This window comes from Convolutriloba macropyga, chromosome 10 (genome assembly GCF_964194025.1).
Source record: "Convolutriloba macropyga chromosome 10, txConMacr16.3, whole genome shotgun sequence".
NCBI lineage: Eukaryota > Metazoa > Xenacoelomorpha > Acoela > Convolutidae > Convolutriloba > Convolutriloba macropyga.
This window is the reverse complement of record NC_134477.1, coordinates 23,497,995-23,518,115: the sequence shown is the minus strand read 5'-3', so window position 1 is coordinate 23,518,115 and position 20,121 is coordinate 23,497,995. Positions and strand designations below refer to the sequence as shown.

Here is a 20,121-nt window from a genome sequence, read left to right as displayed (position 1 = left end):
GTTGCAACGGTGATTTATACGCAGCAGCTCTATCAAGACTGCAAGAACATTTTGACAATTCAAAGAGGATTGTCAATGCTTTTCTGGACAAATTATCGAACTTCAGAAATCCAAACTTATCAAATCCGGAAAGTTATACACAGTACTCCTCATTTCTTCTCACGCTTGTCGACACCTTTCAACAACTCGGTTTTATTCATGATCTTCACTCCACAATCAACATGAACATAGCTTTAAGAAAATTACCAAATCCAGTCAGACTCGAATGGAACCGTTACGTCCTAGAAAACACCATGACACAGCCATCTTTAAACGCGCTTGCTGAGTGGCTCCTAAACTATGCAAAAGCATGCCGAGATTTACCAACAAACTCAAACCTCTCATCTTCTCAAAACATTGGTCTTCATAAAATGGCTTGCAAAACCTCGCACTCTACTAGAATTAATGAAAATCCGAATTCAAAGCATCAATTGTTGAGTAACAAGGAACAAGGGCAATTTCAGTCTAAGACGAAAGAAAGCGTTAGTTGTCCTAACAATGCGAATTGGCAATACCTCTACAAATGCATACATTTCCAAGCACTGAGTCCCCCAAAACGGAAAGATCATGTAATGAAGCAAAAGCTTTGTTTCAATTGTTTTGGGCATCATAATGTAGATCAATGCAATTCAAAAAACTTCTGCCGCTCAAAAGGCTGCGGCAAAAGACATAACCCACTTCTGCAGGATAGCTTTATGAACAAAAGCAATTCAAACGTTAAACCAGTGCAATTTGTTGGAACAGCCCAGGTGGCTTTTGTGGCAGTTCAATTGATAAATGGAAACCAGTCTGTGAAAACATACGCATACCTAGACAACGGTAGCTGTCAAAGTCTAATTCTGAAATCAACAGCAAAAAGTGTGGTCTTTACCTCGAATAAACAGGTAAAATGCCTATAAGAAGTGGGTATCGCACGACTAAGGAAGTTGATTGCTCCAAAGTTTGCTTTGACATAAAGCCAATAGATAGCTCAGTCGAACCTGTCAGACTTAATGATGTTATTGCAGTACCAGATTTGAACATGTCCGCAGTGAATGTAGCTCAACTAAACGCTTTGTGCAAAAATTATGATCATCTCAGTCATATTTTTTTTCCTGAACTTGAACGAAACAATGTCTCAATTATTATAGGCATTAACAACTTACACTTGATCCATTATAAACAAATTATAAAAGGTCCAAAAAATGCTCCATGGGGTGTTGAAACTCCATTAGGCTGGACGTGCGCCGCCAAAATGAATTTAGTTTTCAATGAGTCTACACCAGTACAGTATACTCAGGTGCAAAATTGCCCTAATATGGACGACTCTCTTTTCAAATTGGTCCAAGATTGAATGAAAGTAGAAAATTTGGGCATTGCAGTGCCCCGAAAAGCTTTGTCGGAAAACGATAAAAGAGCGATTGAAATTTTAGAGTCCACAACCAAAATTGTTGACGGTCTCCTTTGGAAGCAAGGTGCATTTCCTCCGAACAACAGATGGTTAGCATTAAAACAACTTGACCAATTAGATCAAAAGCTTTCAAAAAATCCGATACTAAAGGAAAAGTACCAGGCTACTCTGGACGCAGACTTGGAAAAAGGATACGTTGTTAAAGTTCATGATTCGGAATCTCTAACAGATAATGTCTCTTTTTTGCCTCATCACCCAGTGACCAATGAAAAAAAAACTGGTAAGGTTCGTAGAGTTGCAAATGCCTCCAGCATTTTCCAGGGTCAGTCACTCAACTCTAATTTACTGAAAGGACCAGATTTGCTCAGCAACTTAACTGGTGTCATTATGAGGTTTCGTGAGAATCGAATTGCCCTGTGCGCAGACATAGAACAAATGTTCATGCAAGTGAAAGTTGACCCTAAAGAACGACCCTACTTACGCTTCTTCTGGAACAACAGTGGACACATAGAGACTTACGAATACACACGTCATGTTTTTGGGGCAACAGATTCACGCTGCATAGCATCTTACGCGCTCAGAAGATCTGCTCAGGACAATGCAAAAACATATCCAAGTGTTCAAAAGGTTATAGAGCGGAACGTTTACATGGATTATTTGTTTGTTGCCGTATCAAGTCCAAATGAAGCTACAAACATTGTTCATGGCACTCGCAATGTTCTTGCTACTGGTGGCTTCAATCTGACAAAGTGGAATTCAAATATTCATCAAGTTCTTGACCAGCTGAATCCGGATATCCGACTCAATCAAGAAACATCCGCACCACAAAGTCAAAACGTTCTTGGTTTGACTGGTTTCCAGAAGCAGATACATTTGTTATAGAGAAAAAAATTGTTCCATAAGATCAAACTCGTTGACAAAACGAGTCAGCGTAAACTACTTCGTTTTGTTGCTTCCATCTTTGATCCCCTAGGAATTATCGCCCCCTTTACAATAAGATTCCGCAAAGTTCTCCAAGCAGCATGGAACCACAGTACTGAATGGGACAAGCCATTACAGCTCGATGAGAATTCTGATTTCGAGAATCTGAAAAAAGAACTTTCTTCTTTTCAAGATGTACATCTGCCTCGCAAATTGTTTAACGAGATACCGATTTCATCGATTGAACTACACACGTTCACAGATGCATCCGAGTTAGCATTATCAGCAATCAGTTATCTACGAATTGAACACATTGACGAATCCGTCTCAGTCGCATTTGTGATTGGTAAAGCAAGAGTTGCGCCAATAAAACGGATGACGATTCCTAATTTGGAATTACAGGGTGTGGTATATGGTGCTCAACTAGCTCAATTTGTCAGAGATGAGATGGATATTGAAATCCATAAACAAGTTTTTTGGTCTGATAGCACGACCGTTTTGTATTGGCTACGGACTCCTGAGATTCGTCATCGGATCTTCATTGCTAACAGACTAGCCAAAATTTTAGACGTTTCCTCTGCCCAAGATTGGTTCTACATCTCGTCTACCAAAAATCCCGCTGACGATGGTACCCGAGGCTACAACGTTCACCAGATGAATGTCAACCCACGTTGGCTATTGGGCCCATCCTTTTTGTCTCAAAATAAAAACACGTGGCCGAAACAAGATTTACTTTCTGCTCAACATGTTGAAATTATAATGGCAGATCCAATAAAAGAACTGAAATGCCAAACTGACATATCGCGTTCTGGCAACTGGAATCGTTTACTTAGAATTGCAGCGCTTTGCTTCCTGTTTGCAGATAAATGCAGAACAAAGGAATCCATTTTGTCACTAGCACACTATACAAAAGCGTACAATTACTTGATAAAAAGTGCCCAGCATCAAGATTTTAAATTGGAAATTTCGAACTTAAGAAAAGGTATTGCAGTATCATCTACCAGTAGAATTGTATCATTATCACCATTCGTCGATCATAAACAGCACTTGCGTGCTCGAGGACGGTTGTCTAAAGCATTGAGACTAGAAACTGCGCGCTTCCCGTTGATGGAAATAATCAGTGTGTTTGACTAATGGTAAAACATTTTCACCAAGCAAACATGCATTGTGGCACAGAACAAACTAGAAGTTTATTAATGGATCTCTATTGGATTCTTAGATGCAGGGCGGTAGTCAAACAAACAGTTAGACAATGCATTCCATGCAGACGTATGATCCAAGAAGTAGCTGCCCCCCAAATGGCTGACCTCCCAGAGTTCAGATTACCAAGAGAAAATCATCAAGTTTTTCAAACCACAGGCTTAGAGTTCGTAGGACCCTTTCCAGTTAAAGAACATGGAAGAAACAGGCCTAGATACATACTCCTCTTCACGTGCTTAGTAGTACGCGCTGTCCATCTAGAAGTTGCTGTCAACTTGACAACAGATTCAACAATCAATTGCATCCGTCGCTTTATAAGCCGTAGAGGAAAACCAAAAAAGTTCTTTTCCGGTTGTGGAAAATCTGTTGTTGGATCAAATAACTCTTTGCAATCCAGTATTGCAAGCCTTAGAAATTCCCATGATTTTGCAAGTAATTTGCATCTGATGCAGGTCGAAATTGAGTGGGTGTTTAACCCTCCTGCGGCTCCACACTCCGGTGGAAGCTGGGAACGCCTAGTGCAGCAAGTTATCTCTGTACAAAGTAATTGGGTCAAGAAACCTTTCAGATGATATTTTGTGGACACTGGTATGTGATATTGAATCCAATATGAATTCTAGACCTCTAACTAATGTCCCTAGTGAAATTAACGATCCTCTGCCTCTCACGCCTAGCCACTTTTTACTCGGAAGAGCGTCAGTTAACTACCCTCCTGGTCTTTTTGAAACGCAAAAGGTCACCGTGTCCAGGTCATAGAAATCTGCTCATGAACTAGCCTCGCATTTTTGGAATTGATTTCTTCGCGAATACATCCCTAATCAACAGACAAGGTCGAAGTGGAAAAAAAACTTCTGAAAATCTCAAGGTAAATGATTTGGTTTGGCTACTTGAAGACTTCACGCCAGGAGGTCTCTGGCCTCTTGCAAAAGTTATAGAAATTTACCCCGGTTCAGATGGTGTAGTACGCTCCGTGAAACTGAACACTTCACATGGTGAGAAAGTAAAACCTGTCACAAAGCTAAGCAAAGTCTTAACAAATAAATGATTTATTTTGTGTTTTCGTTCTCACGAGCAAATATATGCTTTAGTTTTTCAATAGGAAAAGGTATAGAATTGTAAGTCAAGTCGTCTCCAAAAGTTGATGCAACAAGTAACATTATAGCAAAGTTTCACATCAAATGTCTAAGTTTTGCGATCAGTAGTCAAGCATTGCATGCCAAACTATTTTTGGGATATTCTTTTACTCAATTTCGTTTTCCCCCTTTCAGTCGCTCATACCTTTAGTTCCTCCCAAACTTCCTTTTCCGATTATTATATTTGCGATCGATTATCTTATCTTGTCTTCTTATCCTGTTGATTTTACACCGATATCATACAGTACAGCAACAGTTCGTGATCTTACAATTGGGGCCGAGGATTTCACTGACATGACTTCTTCTTGTCGAAAACGAACGGAAGTGAATTTCGACACGAGCCTCACATCACAAATTACAATCATATAAATCACTCGCAATCAAAGCAAACTAACATATTCAATCTAAATCAAAATAACAAACAACATTTTTTATTAGCACATTCGAACGATAACGCCCACCCAAATTAAGTTGTTTTTGATAACAAATGACAGAAATGATTTTGACAGTTTCCTGAAAGAAGTGATCAAAAGTGGTCATTTCTTATGTTTAAAAGACGGTAATCAAAAACTGTCAATTCGCACATTTTAAAAACGGTCGAACACTATGACAGGGTTTTGAGCGTTTTCCATTAAAATTCGCCTAAAATGATGATTTCTTCGGCTTTTCTGGACAAAATTTCAAGTTGGCAGCTTTTCCGTTTTTCAAAGTATTTTACAAAGGGAGAAAGGAAAGAGAACATTGTTTTATGACAGGTTATCCTCAACAATGTACGTGCGGTTTCCAGACAGATTAAGGAATACAACTTAATAATTTGTTAGGTTATTAGAGATTAAGGGGAGAGTTAATCATTTCTTCTCTTTTTTTCCCAATGAGGACAATTGTCTCATCTCTTCTCCTTAATCTGTTCTCCACAGAAGGCTTGCTTATGTTTGGTTATTCATTGGTTATAATATAAATGGTTATAATATAAGAAAGCTAACCTGCAGCTTTCATTTTTGAACCAAATTTGTACAATTAAGAAAGAACACGTGCATTTATACATTTTTAGTGCGTGTATTATACATTTTTAGACCTCTCAGTTTTTGCTTCTTTCTGCCCAAAAGTCGATTTTGATTTCAAAAATAATCAAATTCTTCTCTAGTTTGTAGAAAAGTTAGATCGGATAAGAAGTAATTAAAATGAGAACAGACAAAATTCTTGTCATCAGTTTGAGCCGAGATTTATTTTAGCAATTGTTTTTGCTTTTTTATCCATTAGAGGACGATCAATTTTTCGCTGCTCTTTTTTAATCCTGTGATGTGTTTCATTATACATGCAACGACATTTGTAGCAATAAAATCGGAACCAGCACAGCAATGAACGATCTATCCTACGTGTACTTGAAGACAGTTGAGCCCTCAGTCAAGAAGTATGCCCTGTGTTCTAACCCCCGAGACGGGGCAGTGTCCCGAACCTACTTCCCACCCAGCACTTACGAACTGAACAGGCAAAATGAGTTCATCCACAAAGAGATTTCACGCCGCGCCGGTTTCCAGAAACGACGAATGAAAACCGTTATAGATACTGGTCTGAATTTGGACAAACGGAATGTCACTTCAAAACTACCGCCTATTCGGCCAAATGAGCGGATTATTGACGATTATGAACCTGGAAAAGTTTTCAAAGAATCGCCAGCTAGTAGAATGCTCGCTGGTCAGACGACACAAGCACAAAGTTTAGCGCTGGAAAAAGCGTCAGTTTTGAAACCGGCGAATTCCATGGGCTCAAAGATTCGTGAGAAATCGGAAATGGAGCTTCGGTTTGAAGCTGAGGAAGACTATATTGAACGTGTGAGGATGAACAAAAGACTGTCCAATATTATGTCTCATAGAGTCGAAAGGTTCTACTATTTACAAGGTATGTCCCATTTCAGATCAAAATTATTTATTAAATTATACATATTAATAATAGCCTCCATCCACAATCAACTGTTTTTTTTTCATTACCAAATGTTTGTCACTTTATTTGATCGGCCTCATTGCAACATGCACTAATGATGTTTTGAAGATTAATAGGATGCGGGACCATATCCATTTTTGAAGCCTAATAAGATGCCTTTCAACATCCTTTTTGAAGTCGACTAAGAGGTGGGAACATTACATTGTATAACAAAAATAAACGCGAGAAAAACAACAAAAAACTCATTTGGAACGCTGTCATCAGTTTCCATGACCCGGGTTGACCTTTCCTGGTAATCATCTAGGGATCATAAATAATGTCATACAAATCATAACGTATTTCCTAGTACGATCCTTGCATGACTACTAACAAACCAAATATGATCCTTGTATGAAATCAAAGAACTTCCTACACTCAAGCACGAATTTTAGGAGAAAAAGCAGAAAAGAAAGTTCATGAGCGCTAATAAACGGTGATAAATGATTGATGAAAGTTGTATGGAATCAGGGCAATCGTATATATGACCCTTTTATGGTTACCAGGAAAGCAAACATTTCCTGATAACCTCAGCAATGATCACCTATAATCTTTGTACGCTCTAGAAAATCGTCTACTGTCCTGGTAAGATTGAAATTGAAAGATCTTTTAGCAAACTTAAACTCACTACTGAAACTCAACATAATTTTGCGTTGAATTTTGCGTAGATCTTTCATAATTTTGCGTTGAATTTAGTGTAGATCTTGCATAAATTAAATGCATTCACCGCCAATCTTATATAATTTTGCGTTGAATTTAGCGTAGATCTTACATAATTTTGCGTGAAATTAGCGTAGATCTTACATAATTTTGAGTTGAATTTAGCGTAGATCTTACATAATTTTGCAGTGAATTTAACGTAGATCTTGCATAATTTTGCGTTGAATTTAGCGTAGATCTTCCATAATTTTGCGTAGATCTTACATAAATTCAATGCATTCACCGCCAATCTTATATAATTTTGCGTTGACTTTAGCGTAGATATTAGATAAACTCAACGCATTCACCACCAATCTTATATGATTTTGCGTTTTTAAGCGTAGATCTTACATAATTTTGCGTGGAATTTAGCGTAGTTCTTACATAATTTTGCCTGGAATTTAGCGTAAATTTTACTTACTTTATCGTTTATTTGAGCCTGAGCGTTGATCTTATATAATTTTACTTTTTGATTTTGCGGGAGATACGTTGGGGGGGGGGGCACGCCAGGGGGTATATGGAGGGTTCTCAAAATAATCCCTTGCGTGCAGGAGACACTGCAAAGAGCTAAAAATGTTTGTTTATAGGTGTATGTCGGGGGTAACGGCGGGGGTGTTAATGCGTTGATATTAAGTAAGATCTACGCCAAACACCGCAAAATTATGTAACGTCTTCGCTAAATTCAACGCAAAATTATGTAAGATCTACACCCAACTCACCGCAAAAATCATGTAAGACCTACTCTTAAAAACACAAAATTATGTAAGATTGGTGGTGAATGCGTTGAACTTATGTAACATCCACGCTAAATTCAACGCAAAAAAATGTATGATCGACGCTAAATTCAACGCGAAATAATGTAGGGTCTACGCTAATTCCAACGCAAGTTTATGTAAGATTGGCGGTGAATGAGATGATTTTATGTAAGATCTACGTTAAGATCAGCAAAAACTATGTAATATCCACGCTAAACTCAACTCAAAATTATGTAATTTCGGGGTTGGGGATTTGAGGATATGTAGGAGGGGGGAGGGAGCTCGTTGGGTATTTGAGTGAGGAGTTGGGTGTAGTTGGGTGCGTGGGGATAGTTGTGTACGTGGAGGGAGGTAGTTTTATAACTGGAGGGTGGATAGAGTTAGGGTGAGCTTGCTGATTTCAGACTCCTAAAGTGACACCCAAAACTCGTTTTGACCTCAATTATTACCCTAAGGAAGCCCAAATTAATCCCAAAAAAAATCCCTAACTTCGCTAAATGCCACCAAAAAGTTCGGAATAATTGTAAGATCCACGCTTAGAAACGCCAAAAAAATGAAACGCGAAATTACAGTCCGATTAATAATGACTGAACTTCTGAAGTACCCAAAGGTTCTGTGGCACAGTGATAGAAGAGGCGACAAGTAAGCAGGAAGTCAGTGGTTCGAGTCCCACACCCAGAGGTCTAAGCGTTGAATTTATATAAGATCAACGACAAAAGCAACGCAAGATTATTTGAGATTGTGCAAGAAAGAGGCGGTAATGAATCGAGAGCGGGTAAATTGTGTACGAATTGAGCTGCAATTGGGGAAAAATAATGTAAGAATGAGCGGTAATTTGTTTAGAGGGGGGTAATTCTAACAAATATATTCATATAGATGGACCGTTAAAAAATGGTTAAGCATTGATCGTTTGGAGGCTAAGGAGAACCAGCTGAGGGTACAGAGGTTGTGAGCTGAAGACTGTCAGTTTTCGAGTATGTGTGGCTACAGCAATCAAAGATTAGTAGGGCTTCCAAGTGGGTAAAATGCTGTGAAAGTGAGGGAGGGTAACTGGTTGAGAGGAGGTAAAATGGCGTTAGATTGGGGTTGCCAGGATGGGGGGAATGTAAGAGTGAGAGCGTCTTTACCTTAATGAAGCCCAAAATAATCCCAAAAAATCACACAACTTCGCTAAATGCAATCAAAAAGTAACGAATAATTGTCAGGACTACGCTTCGAAACGCAAAAATAATTGAAGTATATTCTTTGAAATCTTAATACTATGTAAGATCTACGCTTGAAAACGCCAAAAAAGTGAAACGCGAAATTACAGTCCGATTAATAATGACTGAATTTCTGAAGTACACAAAGTTTTGTGGCACAGTGGTAGAAGAGGCGACAAGTACTCAGGAAGTCAGTGGTTCGATTCCCACACCCAGAGGTCTGAGCGTTGAATTTATGTAAAATCAACGACAAAGGAAACGCAAGATTATGTAAGATTTTGGCTAAAAAAAACTGAAAATTATGCAAGATGTACGCTAAATTCAAGCAAAATTATGCAAAAAAATTGCGGTTATCTTCCGAACTTGTAAACGCTAGTTGCCGCTTACCTTACATAATTTTGGCAAATTTCCTCGGCCCGGGAAAAACATTATTTGTGGGATGTTTTCTGTTTGTGCCCTCCGTACGTTATGCTCCCCCAGTTACAGAGCACGTGCCATTGCATAGTAAACCACTATGTAAAAACATGGCACGTTCGTCTGATGGGTGCAAATAATATGCACCCACTGAGGTGGGGGCAGAAACAGAAAAGATCTTTACTTTGTATGGAATTTGTATGATTACCGGGGATCATATATGGCCTTATAAGTAATGGTATTTCTAGGCATCCAATGCAGAAAATGTATCTTTCCACTAATCGAAAATACTACTCCTTTATTTACGACATTACATGAAGTCTCATACATCAGTCAACATAATTATGTCATAATATTTTGTCTATGGGGGTAAAGGGAAGTAAGATTGAGGGGATAATATGGTCTGGGTGCAAAATGATGTAAGAGTGGGGCTGCAATGGGAGGATTTTTGGGGATTTAACCCCCACCAAAACTGCGATGTAACAGTGCGCTGCAATGGGCAGCAGTGTGAGGAATTTTGAGAAAATAAAACTGTGACCAAAATTGCGATGTAAGAATAGGCTGAAATGGGAGGAATTTTTAGGACTTATAAATTGAATTAAAAGGTCTGTAAAACGATGTAAGAAAGAAGCGGTGATGAATCCAAGATGGGTAAATTGTGTACAAATTGAGCTGCAATTGGGGTAGAATAATGTAAGAATGAGCTGCAATTTGTTGAGAGGGGGTAATTCTAACAAATATATTCTTATAGATGGACCGTCAAAAACTGCTTAAGCATTGACCGTTTGGAGGATAAGGAGAACCAGCTGATGGTACAGAGGTTGTGAGCTGAAGACTGTCAGTTTTCGAGTATGTGGGGCTACAACAATCCAAGATTAGGGCTTCCAAGTGGGTAAAATGATGTGAAAGTGAGGGAGGGTAACTGGTTGAGAGGAGGTAAAATGGCGTTAGATTGGGGTTGCCAGGATGGGGGGAATGTAAGAGTGAGAGCGTCTTTACCTTAATGAAGCCCAAAATAATCCCAAAAAATCACACAACTTCGCTAAATGCAATCAAAAAGTAACGAATAATTGTTAGGACTACGCTTCGAAACGCAAAAATAATTGAAGTATATTCTTTGAAATCTTAATACTATGTAAGATCTACGCTTGAAAACACCAAAAAAAGTGAAACGCGAAGTTACAGTCCGATTTATAAAGAGTGAATTTCTGAAGTACCCAAAGGTTCTGTGGCACAGTGGTAGAAGAGGCGACAAGTAAGCAGGAAGTCAGTGGTTCGAGTCCCACACCCAGAGGTCTAAGCGTTGAATTTATATAAGATCAACGACAAAAGCAACGCAAGATTATTTGAGATTGTGCAAGAAAGAGGCGGTAATGAATAGAGAGCGGGTAAATTGTGTACGAATTGAGCTGCAATTGGGGAAAAATAATGTAAGAATGAGCGGTAATTTGTTTAGAGGGGGGTAATTCTAACAAATATATTCATATAGATGGACCGTTAAAAAATGGTTAAGCATTGATCGTTTGGAGGCTAAGGAGAACCAGCTGAGGGTACAGAGGTTGTGAGCTGAAGACTGTCAGTTTTCGAGTATGTGTGGCTACAGCAATCAAAGATTAGTAGGGCTTCCAAGTGGGTAAAATGCTGTGAAAGTGAGGGAGGGTAACTGGTTGAGAGGAGGTAAAATGGCGTTAGATTGGGGTTGCCAGGAGGGGGGAATGTAAGAGTGAGGGAGTAACTTGTTGAGAGGGGGTAGAATGGCGCAAGAGTGGGGCTGCCGAGTGGATATATTGATGTAAGAGTGGGGCTGCAATGGGAGCATCTCTAAGGAAATGCAGCTCAAAGCTCCTAATTTGTTTTGGTCTGCAACGGGCTGCCAGGAGGAGGAGGAGGGGTTAAATTGCTGTAACAGTGAGGGGATAAATGATAAACAAACCGCCTACTCTTACTTCATTTTGGTCTGTCATGTGGGGTAAACTGATGTAGGAGTTTCGAGCGCACTTGGGTCTGATCAAAGGCCTTTTCAAGCACAGGAGTGATACAAAAAACTGATGTAGTGCCAGAATTTTTTCAAGCTGATTCAAAAACCGATTTGAGATTTTTCCAGTTTGTTATGAGTTTGTTTCCCTCCTCCTTTCTCATCCGGGCTGGGGACCGGCTATCGCGGTTACAAACAAATAACTATAGGAGAAATAAGCAGAGCACTAGCAGAAAACATGGAAAAAACTCTATCTGCAGATAAATCTAAACAAAACGGCAAATCTTAAACAAACAAATAACTTTAGTCATATAATTTTATACAAAACACTACAAACAAGACACACTCCGCACACACACACACACACACACACACACACACACACACACACACACACACACACACATCACACAACACATACACACACCAACACACACACACACACACACACACACACACACACACACGCCCACACCAAGAAGTTGCCCCGAACAGGGCGCGTCTAAATAATGAAGGTGGGAAGTTTTCCAACTCGACATTAATTAAGTAATAAATTTTGACAATATGGTGAAAACAGGAAGTTTGTTGAAATCATGAAGAGAACATTTTTTAATTAGCAACAACTATTGGTGTTGTTAGATTAAAGGACTTGAAGGTTGTCAGGACTTGAAACGTTGCGCAAACTTCCAACAATGCAAAAAAGTGCGATAAGGTGCTTTTCTGTTTTTGGTATAATTTGAGTCTGATAGGCGTTCAATTTGGTCTGAAAGGTCTGATCATAGTCTTTTTATAGTCTGGACAATAATCTGAATTTCAGTCTGATCATAAGCGCACTATAGTCTGGACCAAGGTCCGGGTTCGGTCTGGTCAGAGGTCATTTCGGTCTGAAAAGTCTTATCAGAGGTAATGTTTGTAGTGAAAAGTTCGGAGATGGCCGGTCTGTAGCTGATCACCTAATCACCATCATCACTGGGCTCCGCATTTTCTCATTCATCACTGCCCCCCCGCCCAATTTTCGAGCCAATAATCCACATGAAACGACAAGCGGAGGATTTGCGCTAACCCTAAAGTTTGGCCCCTTATACTTTAAAATTTTTGTACAAATAACAAGGGGATATTTCGAAGTCTCATTTGCAATAAAAATTTTCCAATTGAGAGGCGGAAAAATGTAGAATTTTTGGTCGAGCAAAAGTCTTGGAAGTGTCCTGTCAATTTTTGGTGTCAATTGTAGATGGTATAGAGTGCATGGAGTGTACATAGGCTCACTGCAAGGATACAATACAAAAATTGGAACATTTTCTGATACGAAAACAATTCATTCTTACCACGATAACATTGACTGGTTCAGGGAGTTCAACTTAGCCTGTGACCCCTCACCCTCAAGTTATTCACACAACGACTTGTGAAGGCAAAAAAAATGTTGTTGGGAGAGATACATTAGATCTGTTTAAACAGATTGTGCAAAAATAAAATGGGATTCATTCTTTGCCTTTTTAGGAGGGGTTGCCCATTTTTCGCCACGATCGCCCACTCGTCTCTCTAACCTGGGAGCCCCCAACTCATTCGACACTAATCAACAAATGGCACTCAATTATGAGGTGCAGCTGAGGGGTGAGAGTCGCAAGAGTCCAATTGACCGAGTGACCCGACAGAACGAATCTAACCAGCATCAATATGCCAACCAAGAGAACCCCCAGAACCAACCAAGCGAGCAACCTTCTGAACGAGTATTCCCAGTTAACATTGAGGTGGCTCCAGGGATTAACCAGGAAGTAAACAGCGACCTCATGTCAACTACTAGAAGCGACAAGTCACATCAGGATGAAAACCTCCCGGATGGAACTCATGTGCCCGGTCAAGATAGTGGCCATGTTCAGGATTCCCAAGACGAACCAGTGAAATATGATGCAGGCCAAACGCAAGGCACAAAAATTGATAACAAAGAAATAGATATTTTATCCAATGATATTACTTCTAATAGCGAACATGCAGGCTTTCAGAACAAGAATGTAGAACAAACTAATACAGAAGAAAGTGATGAACAATTAGTGAACAGTGTAAATGAAGATGCTGCAGAGAATGCCAATGGTGTGAATGAGGAAGACCGAAGCGTTGATGCAACCGATAATGAGAGCAAAGGAGAGAAGATAATCAACTAACACTTGTTGATATTGAAGAAGCATGAAATGATAAAACAGCTATCGCTGAAAAACAAGACTTCATAACTCGCAGTCTGAAAATGAACGAACACGGTTGATCATTTCATTTTACAAAACTATAACATTATCAAAAATCATTGCGGCTTTATTCTCGAATTCATTTCTTATTCGCCAGATTTCTTATTCAAAACTAAGCAATTTTGTCCTCAATATACTGCTGTCTTGTCACGCAAATATATACCTGAACTGTGGTAACTTTCTCAAAATTGCCTTAATTTGAAGGGAAAACTGCATATTTCCTAGATTTCGAATGCGGACTTCCTAGACAAAGTTTACACGCAAAGATCCGAATCATAACGCCACTTTCATTTTCCCGGGTTGACCACCATAGATAAATCTTGGCAACCATATCCAAGCCATATATGGTGACCAAGAAAACTTGGCAACCATATAACTGACCATACAAAATTTCAAACGTAGGCTGAAAAAGCGTGAAATAAGTGCCTCTGACATGTTTTAGTGGTGAAAAGTCTCGGTTGAAACTTTGAAAAAAGTTCAAGTTCATGGTTTCTTGGCAACCATATATATGACCATAAACGTTCATGGTGCCATGGATGACCATATATGGTAAAATTTAAAACGTTCAAATGCGAATTTGAGCAGATACCGGATAAGATCTTCTCTCCAAAAAAGTGTTTGAGAACGTATTGAAGAAAGATTGCTGTTTATGGTTTCTTGGCAACCATATGCAAGACCATGCACCTTCATGGTTCTTACAGGTACCATGAAGCTTTATGGTCTTGGATATGGTTGCCAAGAAATTTTTTAAATCTTGATTTTTTGACGTAAACCAAAAACAGAAAGATTTATAGGGCTCAGAGTCGCAAATCATTGGATTTATAGATAGATCAAAATAATTTATAAAAGAGGCACAGTGGCGTTTAACACTTTTCGATGTTCAAATTTTTTTCACTCAAAAAAAACTATTCCTAAATTTTTTCCGACTTCGCGGTAGATGTCCTCGTGTCCTCTTAGTAAGAAATGGTATTATATTGCGTCCCGAATCACGTCCGAGGCGCAGATTTGATTTGTTTTGTAAGAATTTGCTAGAAATTTCCATACGCTCAGAGATCGAAATTCAGGTTACAGCTAATTGTTTTGTTGATATCTGCTAAAATACTGTATCAAATTGAATGCGCGAGTAAACAATCCGTTTCTATTGAACTGTGCATGTCTTCCTTTCTAGTTTGGCCTTTAAATCGGCCTGAGCAAACATTTATTATGGTGTAATTTTAAAAATTAATTCTTTTTATGCGTTTTTCTGAATTGAGGCTGTTTTTATTGTAATGAGCGCTGTTTTGCCTGCAAATTGTAATATTTACGCTTGCATCGAGTCCATGAAGCTGTCCGAGCCAATAGTTCTTAGTAATTTAACAATTTTTCTTTTTTTTCTTGAAATCATGAAGTTCTTGTTGATGTTGTTTTTTGTCAAAACACACAAAACATCCTGGCCTTTACGATGAGGTGGGAAATTTTTTCCAACTTCGCGGTAGAGGTCTTCGGTGTCCTCTCAGTACGCAATAGACTTGGATTGCATCCGGAATCACGTCAGAGGCGCAGATTTGATTTGTTTTGTAAGAATTTGCTAGAAACTTCTAAGCTCTCAGTGATCGAAATTGAGGTTACAGCTTATTGTTTTATTGATATCTGACAAAATACTGTATCAAATTGAAAGCGCAAGTAAGCAATCCGTTCCTGTTGAACTGTGCATGCTTTCCTTTTTTAATTTATCTTTTAAATCGGCTTGAGAAAACATTTATTATGGTGTAATTTTAAAAAATAATTCTTTTTATGTGATATTCTGAATTGATGCAGTTCTTATTGTAATGAGCGCTGTTTTTGCTTGCAAATTGTAATGTTTACGCTTGCATCTGATCCATGGAGCTGTCCGAGCCAATAGTTCTTAGTAATTTAACAATTTTTCTTTTTCTTGAAATCATGAAATTCTTGTTGATGTTGTTTTTTGTCAAAACACAAAACACCCTGGCCTTTACGGCGGGGTGGGGAAATTTTTCCCCCTTTGCGGTAGAGGTCTTCGATATCCTCTCAGTACGCAATAGACTTGGATTGCATCCGGAATCACGTCCGAGGCGCAGATTTGATTTGTTTTGTAAGAATTTGCTAGAAATTTCTATACGCTCAGAGATCGAAATTCAGGTTACAGCTAATTGTTTTGTTGATATCTGCTAAAAAATTGTATCAAATTGAATCAGCGAGTAAGCATTTCGTTGCAACTGAATTGTGCATGTTTTCATTTTTAGTTTGGTCTTTAAATCGGCCTGAGCAAACATTTATTATGGTGTAATTTTAAAAAATAATTTTTTTTATTCGTTATTCTGAATTGATGCAGTGTTTATTGCGATGAGCATTGTTTTTACCTGCAAACTGTGTTATTTACGCTTTCTTCGCGTTCTTAAAGCTGTTCGAGCCAATATTTCTTAGTATATTAACAATTTTTCTTTTTTCATTAAATCATGAAATTCTTGTTGATGTTGATTTTGTCAAAACACACAAAATATCCTGGCCTTTACGGTGAGGTGGGAAATTTTTTCCCACTTCGCGGTAGAGGTCTTCGGTGTCCTCTCAGTACGCAATAGACTTGGATTGCATCCGGAATCACGCCCGAGGCACAGATTTGAGTTGTTTTGTAAGAATTTGCTAGAAATATCTATACTCTCTGAGATCGAAATTGAGGTTAAGGCTCATTGTTTTGTTAAAATCTGCCAAAATACTGTATCAAATTGATTGCACGAGTAAGCATTTCGTTCCAACTGAACTGTGCATGCTTTCCTTTTTAGTTTGGCCTTTAAATCGGCCTGAGCAAACATTTATTATGGTGTAATTTTAAAAAAAATTTCTTTTCATGCATTATTCTGAAATGATGCCGTTAATTTTGTAATGAGCGCTGTTTTTACCTGCAAATTGCGTTTTTTAGGCTTGCCTCGGGTCCATGAAGCTGCCCGAGCCAATATGTCTTAGTAACTTAATAATTTTTCATTTTTCGTGAAATCATGAAAATTTTGTTGATGTTGTTTTTTATCAAAACACACAAAACACCCTGGCCTTTACGGCGAGGTGGGAAATTTGTTCCCACTTCGCGGTAGAGGTGTTGGGTGTTCAGTAATACTGAGTGGACTTGGATTGACTTCAGATTTGTCAACGTCGTACCGTTTTTAGTCGTTTTGCGTGATTTTGCCAGAAATTGGGGTCTCCCAATACCCCAAAAATCGGGGTACGCTTCATGTCTTTGAAGATTTCTCCAAAACTACTGTACCAAATTGGATGGGCAATGTCGCGTTGTGTTGGCCCTAAGCCCCCCTTGATTGCAGTGTTAAGTTGGTTTCTCAAATCAGCCGTATCAAGAAGTTGTTAATGTGTAAAGTTGAAAAAAGTCGAATTTTTGGGCTGTTCTGGGTGACCCAAATTTCGGTACCACAAAACACGCGATATACCCTACAAATAATAGTGTTTCAGAATCCTCAGTTAGTGGGGAGTATCCCCATATATATTTTATATAGTATTTTATGTAGTTGAGATATTGAACTTTGGCTCTGAAGTCCGGTCACCTCGCTTTTTTGGTCATTTGGTACGGTACCTATTTTTTGCTATAACTCCTCGAAAAGTGCACCGATTGTGCTCATTTTTTAATATGATGCGTATCTCAAGCAGTGCGGAAAGCTGTACTAAGGGGGTTTGTTTTTGTTCCGTCGATTCAGAGAAATTGGCCAGTAAACTTGCCCTCGGTTTTAGCCCCAGAAGCGGTTGACACCCGGTTGACACCAACGATTGACACCTTGAAGCTTTGAACTATCTTACAAATGTTACAGATTTAGAATGCCCTGTTGTTGGGGAGTATCCCCATATATATTTTACATACCATTTTATGATTTTCAGACGGTCAATTTGGGCTCTGAACAGAGGTCAGTTCGCTTTTTCGCAATTTGGTACGGTACAATTTTTTTGCTATAACTCGTTCTACAGTGCACCGATTGGGCTCATTCTTTTAATAGGATGCGTATCTTGAGCAGTGCTCAAAACTGATATAACGGCGTTTGTTTTCGTTCGGTTGTTTTGGAGAAATTACCCTTTAAATTTGACCCCATTTTGACCCCAGAGGTGGATGACTGTCCGGTCAGGTCACTTTCTGAAGTAATTTCATAATTGTTCGTGTAAAAATTAGTGTTTTGAATAGCCCGTCTAACGTAGATTCAGAATATGTATACTTTATATAGCGTTTTCTGTGGTTGAGGTGTTCAATTTTAGCTCTGAAAGCGGTGTACCTCTCCTCTATGGTCATTTGGTACGGTACCTTAGTTTTGCTATAACTTCTTGTAGAACGCACCGATTGGGCTCATTTTTTAATATAATGCGTATCTCGAGCAGTGCTATAAACTATTCCAAAGGCGTTTATTTTTGTTCGGTCGTTTTTGAGAAATTGACCAGGACACTTACCCCCATTTTGACCAATTCGTGTCCGGTACATTTTTTAAATTTGGTTGAAAATTACATATTTCCGTAGAAGACGCTAAAATTTAAAGTCTCAGTGGTTTCGTATAAAAGATTGCTTTTTGCCGTTTTTAGTACAAAAAGTAAACATATCGCTCCAACCAATCTGCAAAGAACTGAATCTGCAAAAAATTTGGTCAGAATATGAGTTTTAGCAGTAAAGTTGCGATTATGTTAAAAGAAGTTTTCTCTCGGAATTCTTCTTGCTTTTTTTTACTCGAGATGCTAGTGGATTGAAATGTATGAGTTTTTGATGATGTATCATTTTCTCTCAGCTTCAGAAAGTATGTAGACCCGATTTTTTGAATATAGAAGGGATTGGCTTTTTTAAGTTTAGTTTGGAATCTTAGAAGAGTTATGTGTACTTTTGCCTCTTAAATATACCTTCTTTTTTTTGCAAAATCTCTTTAACTTGGTTTTATTGCTGCCCTGGATCATTCAAGTCCTATCGACGGACATCAGTTGAAGTTTTTTTTGTCAAAACGAGCCGTAATTTAGGTGTAGTTGGGTCCAGTAAAAGGAAACTTTTGTCTAAAATTCAAAAAAATCTTCTCAAATGTCTTCTTTTTTTCGAGTCTGTTTTCGATTTGGTCATAGAGTTGTCCAAAGTGAATCAAGCGCGGTATGGAGTATGCCATGTGTACCTAGAGTGTAAAACAAAAAGAACTTTTGCTATAGCTCGTCTACGAAAAAAGTTAGTATTTCATACGGAAACTTGCGACTAATTCGAATAATTAATTTAAAATAATTTTTAAAAATAGGTCTTTTTGATTAGGTCATAGACTTGTCTAAAGTGAACCAAACTTGGCATGGAGTATCCCCTGTGTATGCGGAGTGTAAAAGAAAAAGAATTTTTGGCATAGCTTGCCTCTGAAAAAAGTTAGTTTTTCGTACGGAAATTTGCGATTATTTCAAATAAATAATTTTAAAAATAGGTCTTTTTAATTGGGTCATAGAGTTGTTCAAACCGAACCAAACTGGTTATGGAGTATAACATTGGTATCTAGAGTGTAAAACGAAAAGAATTTTTGGTATTGATTGCCTAGGAAAGAAGGTGGGTTTTCATACGGAAATTTCTATTATTTCCGAATAATTTTCAATACATTATTTCAAAAATAGGTCTTTTTGATTAGGTCTTAGAGTTGTCCAAAGTAAACCAAACTCGCTATGCGGTATCCCATGTGTAACTAGAGTGTAAAAGAAAAAGAATTTTTGGTATAGCTTGCCTCTGAAAAAAGTTTTTGTTTCATACGGAAGTTTGCGATTGTTTCGAATAATTAATTTTGAATTATTAATATAGTTTTTTTATTTGGCCATAGAGTTGTTTACTTTGAACCAAACATGGTATGGAGTAACTTCTTTGTATGTAGACTGCAGAACAGAAAACAGTTTTGCTATAGCTTGCTCCTGGAAAAAGTAAGGTTTTCATTCGAAAATTCCAATTAATTCGAATAATTAATTATGAAATTTTGAAATAAGTATTTTTGATTGGGTCATAGAGTTGTCCAAATTGAACCAAAACTGGTATGCTGTATCCCATGTGTACATAGAGTCTAGAATAGAAGAAATTTTTGCTATAGCTTGCCTGTAGAAAAAACTAGGTTTTTAAACGGAATTGTGCGATTATTTCGAATATAAAATTTTGAAATTTATAATTATGTATTTTCTATTGGGTCATAGAGTTGTTTAAA

The 20,121-nt window shown here is 38.2% G+C and overlaps 2 protein-coding genes across 2 annotated transcripts; both read left to right on the top strand.

Annotated features, from left to right (window-relative positions):
• Positions 1–1,372: 1,372 nt before the first annotated feature.
• On the top strand, positions 1,373–3,484 carry LOC142347971 (uncharacterized). The gene is made up of 2 exons (XM_075399138.1): positions 1,373–2,273; positions 2,544–3,484. The coding sequence occupies exons 1-2, from the start codon at positions 1,373–1,375 to the stop codon at positions 3,482–3,484; spliced, it is 1,842 nt and encodes a 613-aa protein (XP_075255253.1).
• A 2,211-nt stretch (positions 3,485–5,695) lies between these two features.
• Positions 5,696–14,038, top strand: LOC142348371 (uncharacterized). Its single transcript, XM_075399694.1, has 2 exons — positions 5,696–6,582; positions 13,203–14,038. The coding sequence occupies exons 1-2, from the start codon at positions 6,042–6,044 to the stop codon at positions 13,862–13,864; spliced, it is 1,203 nt and encodes a 400-aa protein (XP_075255809.1). The 5' UTR covers positions 5,696–6,041; the 3' UTR covers positions 13,865–14,038.
• The last annotated feature ends 6,083 nt before the right edge of the window (positions 14,039–20,121 follow it).

What these genes read in the sequence shown, in the direction of transcription:
- LOC142347971 (XM_075399138.1), top strand. Translation starts at nt 1,373, where the DNA reads ATGAAAGTAGAAAATTTGGGCATTGCAGTGCCCCGAAAAGCTTTGTCG. An exon ending in ACAAAGTCAAAACGTTCTTG is followed by an intron (nt 2,274 to 2,543) that starts GTTTGACTGGTT and finishes CTTCTTTTCAAG; the next exon opens with ATGTACATCTGCCTCGCAAA.
- LOC142348371 (XM_075399694.1), top strand. Translation starts at nt 6,042, where the DNA reads ATGAACGATCTATCCTACGTGTACTTGAAGACAGTTGAGCCCTCAGTC. An exon ending in AAGGTTCTACTATTTACAAG is followed by an intron (nt 6,583 to 13,202) that starts GTATGTCCCATT and finishes TTGCCTTTTTAG; the next exon opens with GAGGGGTTGCCCATTTTTCG.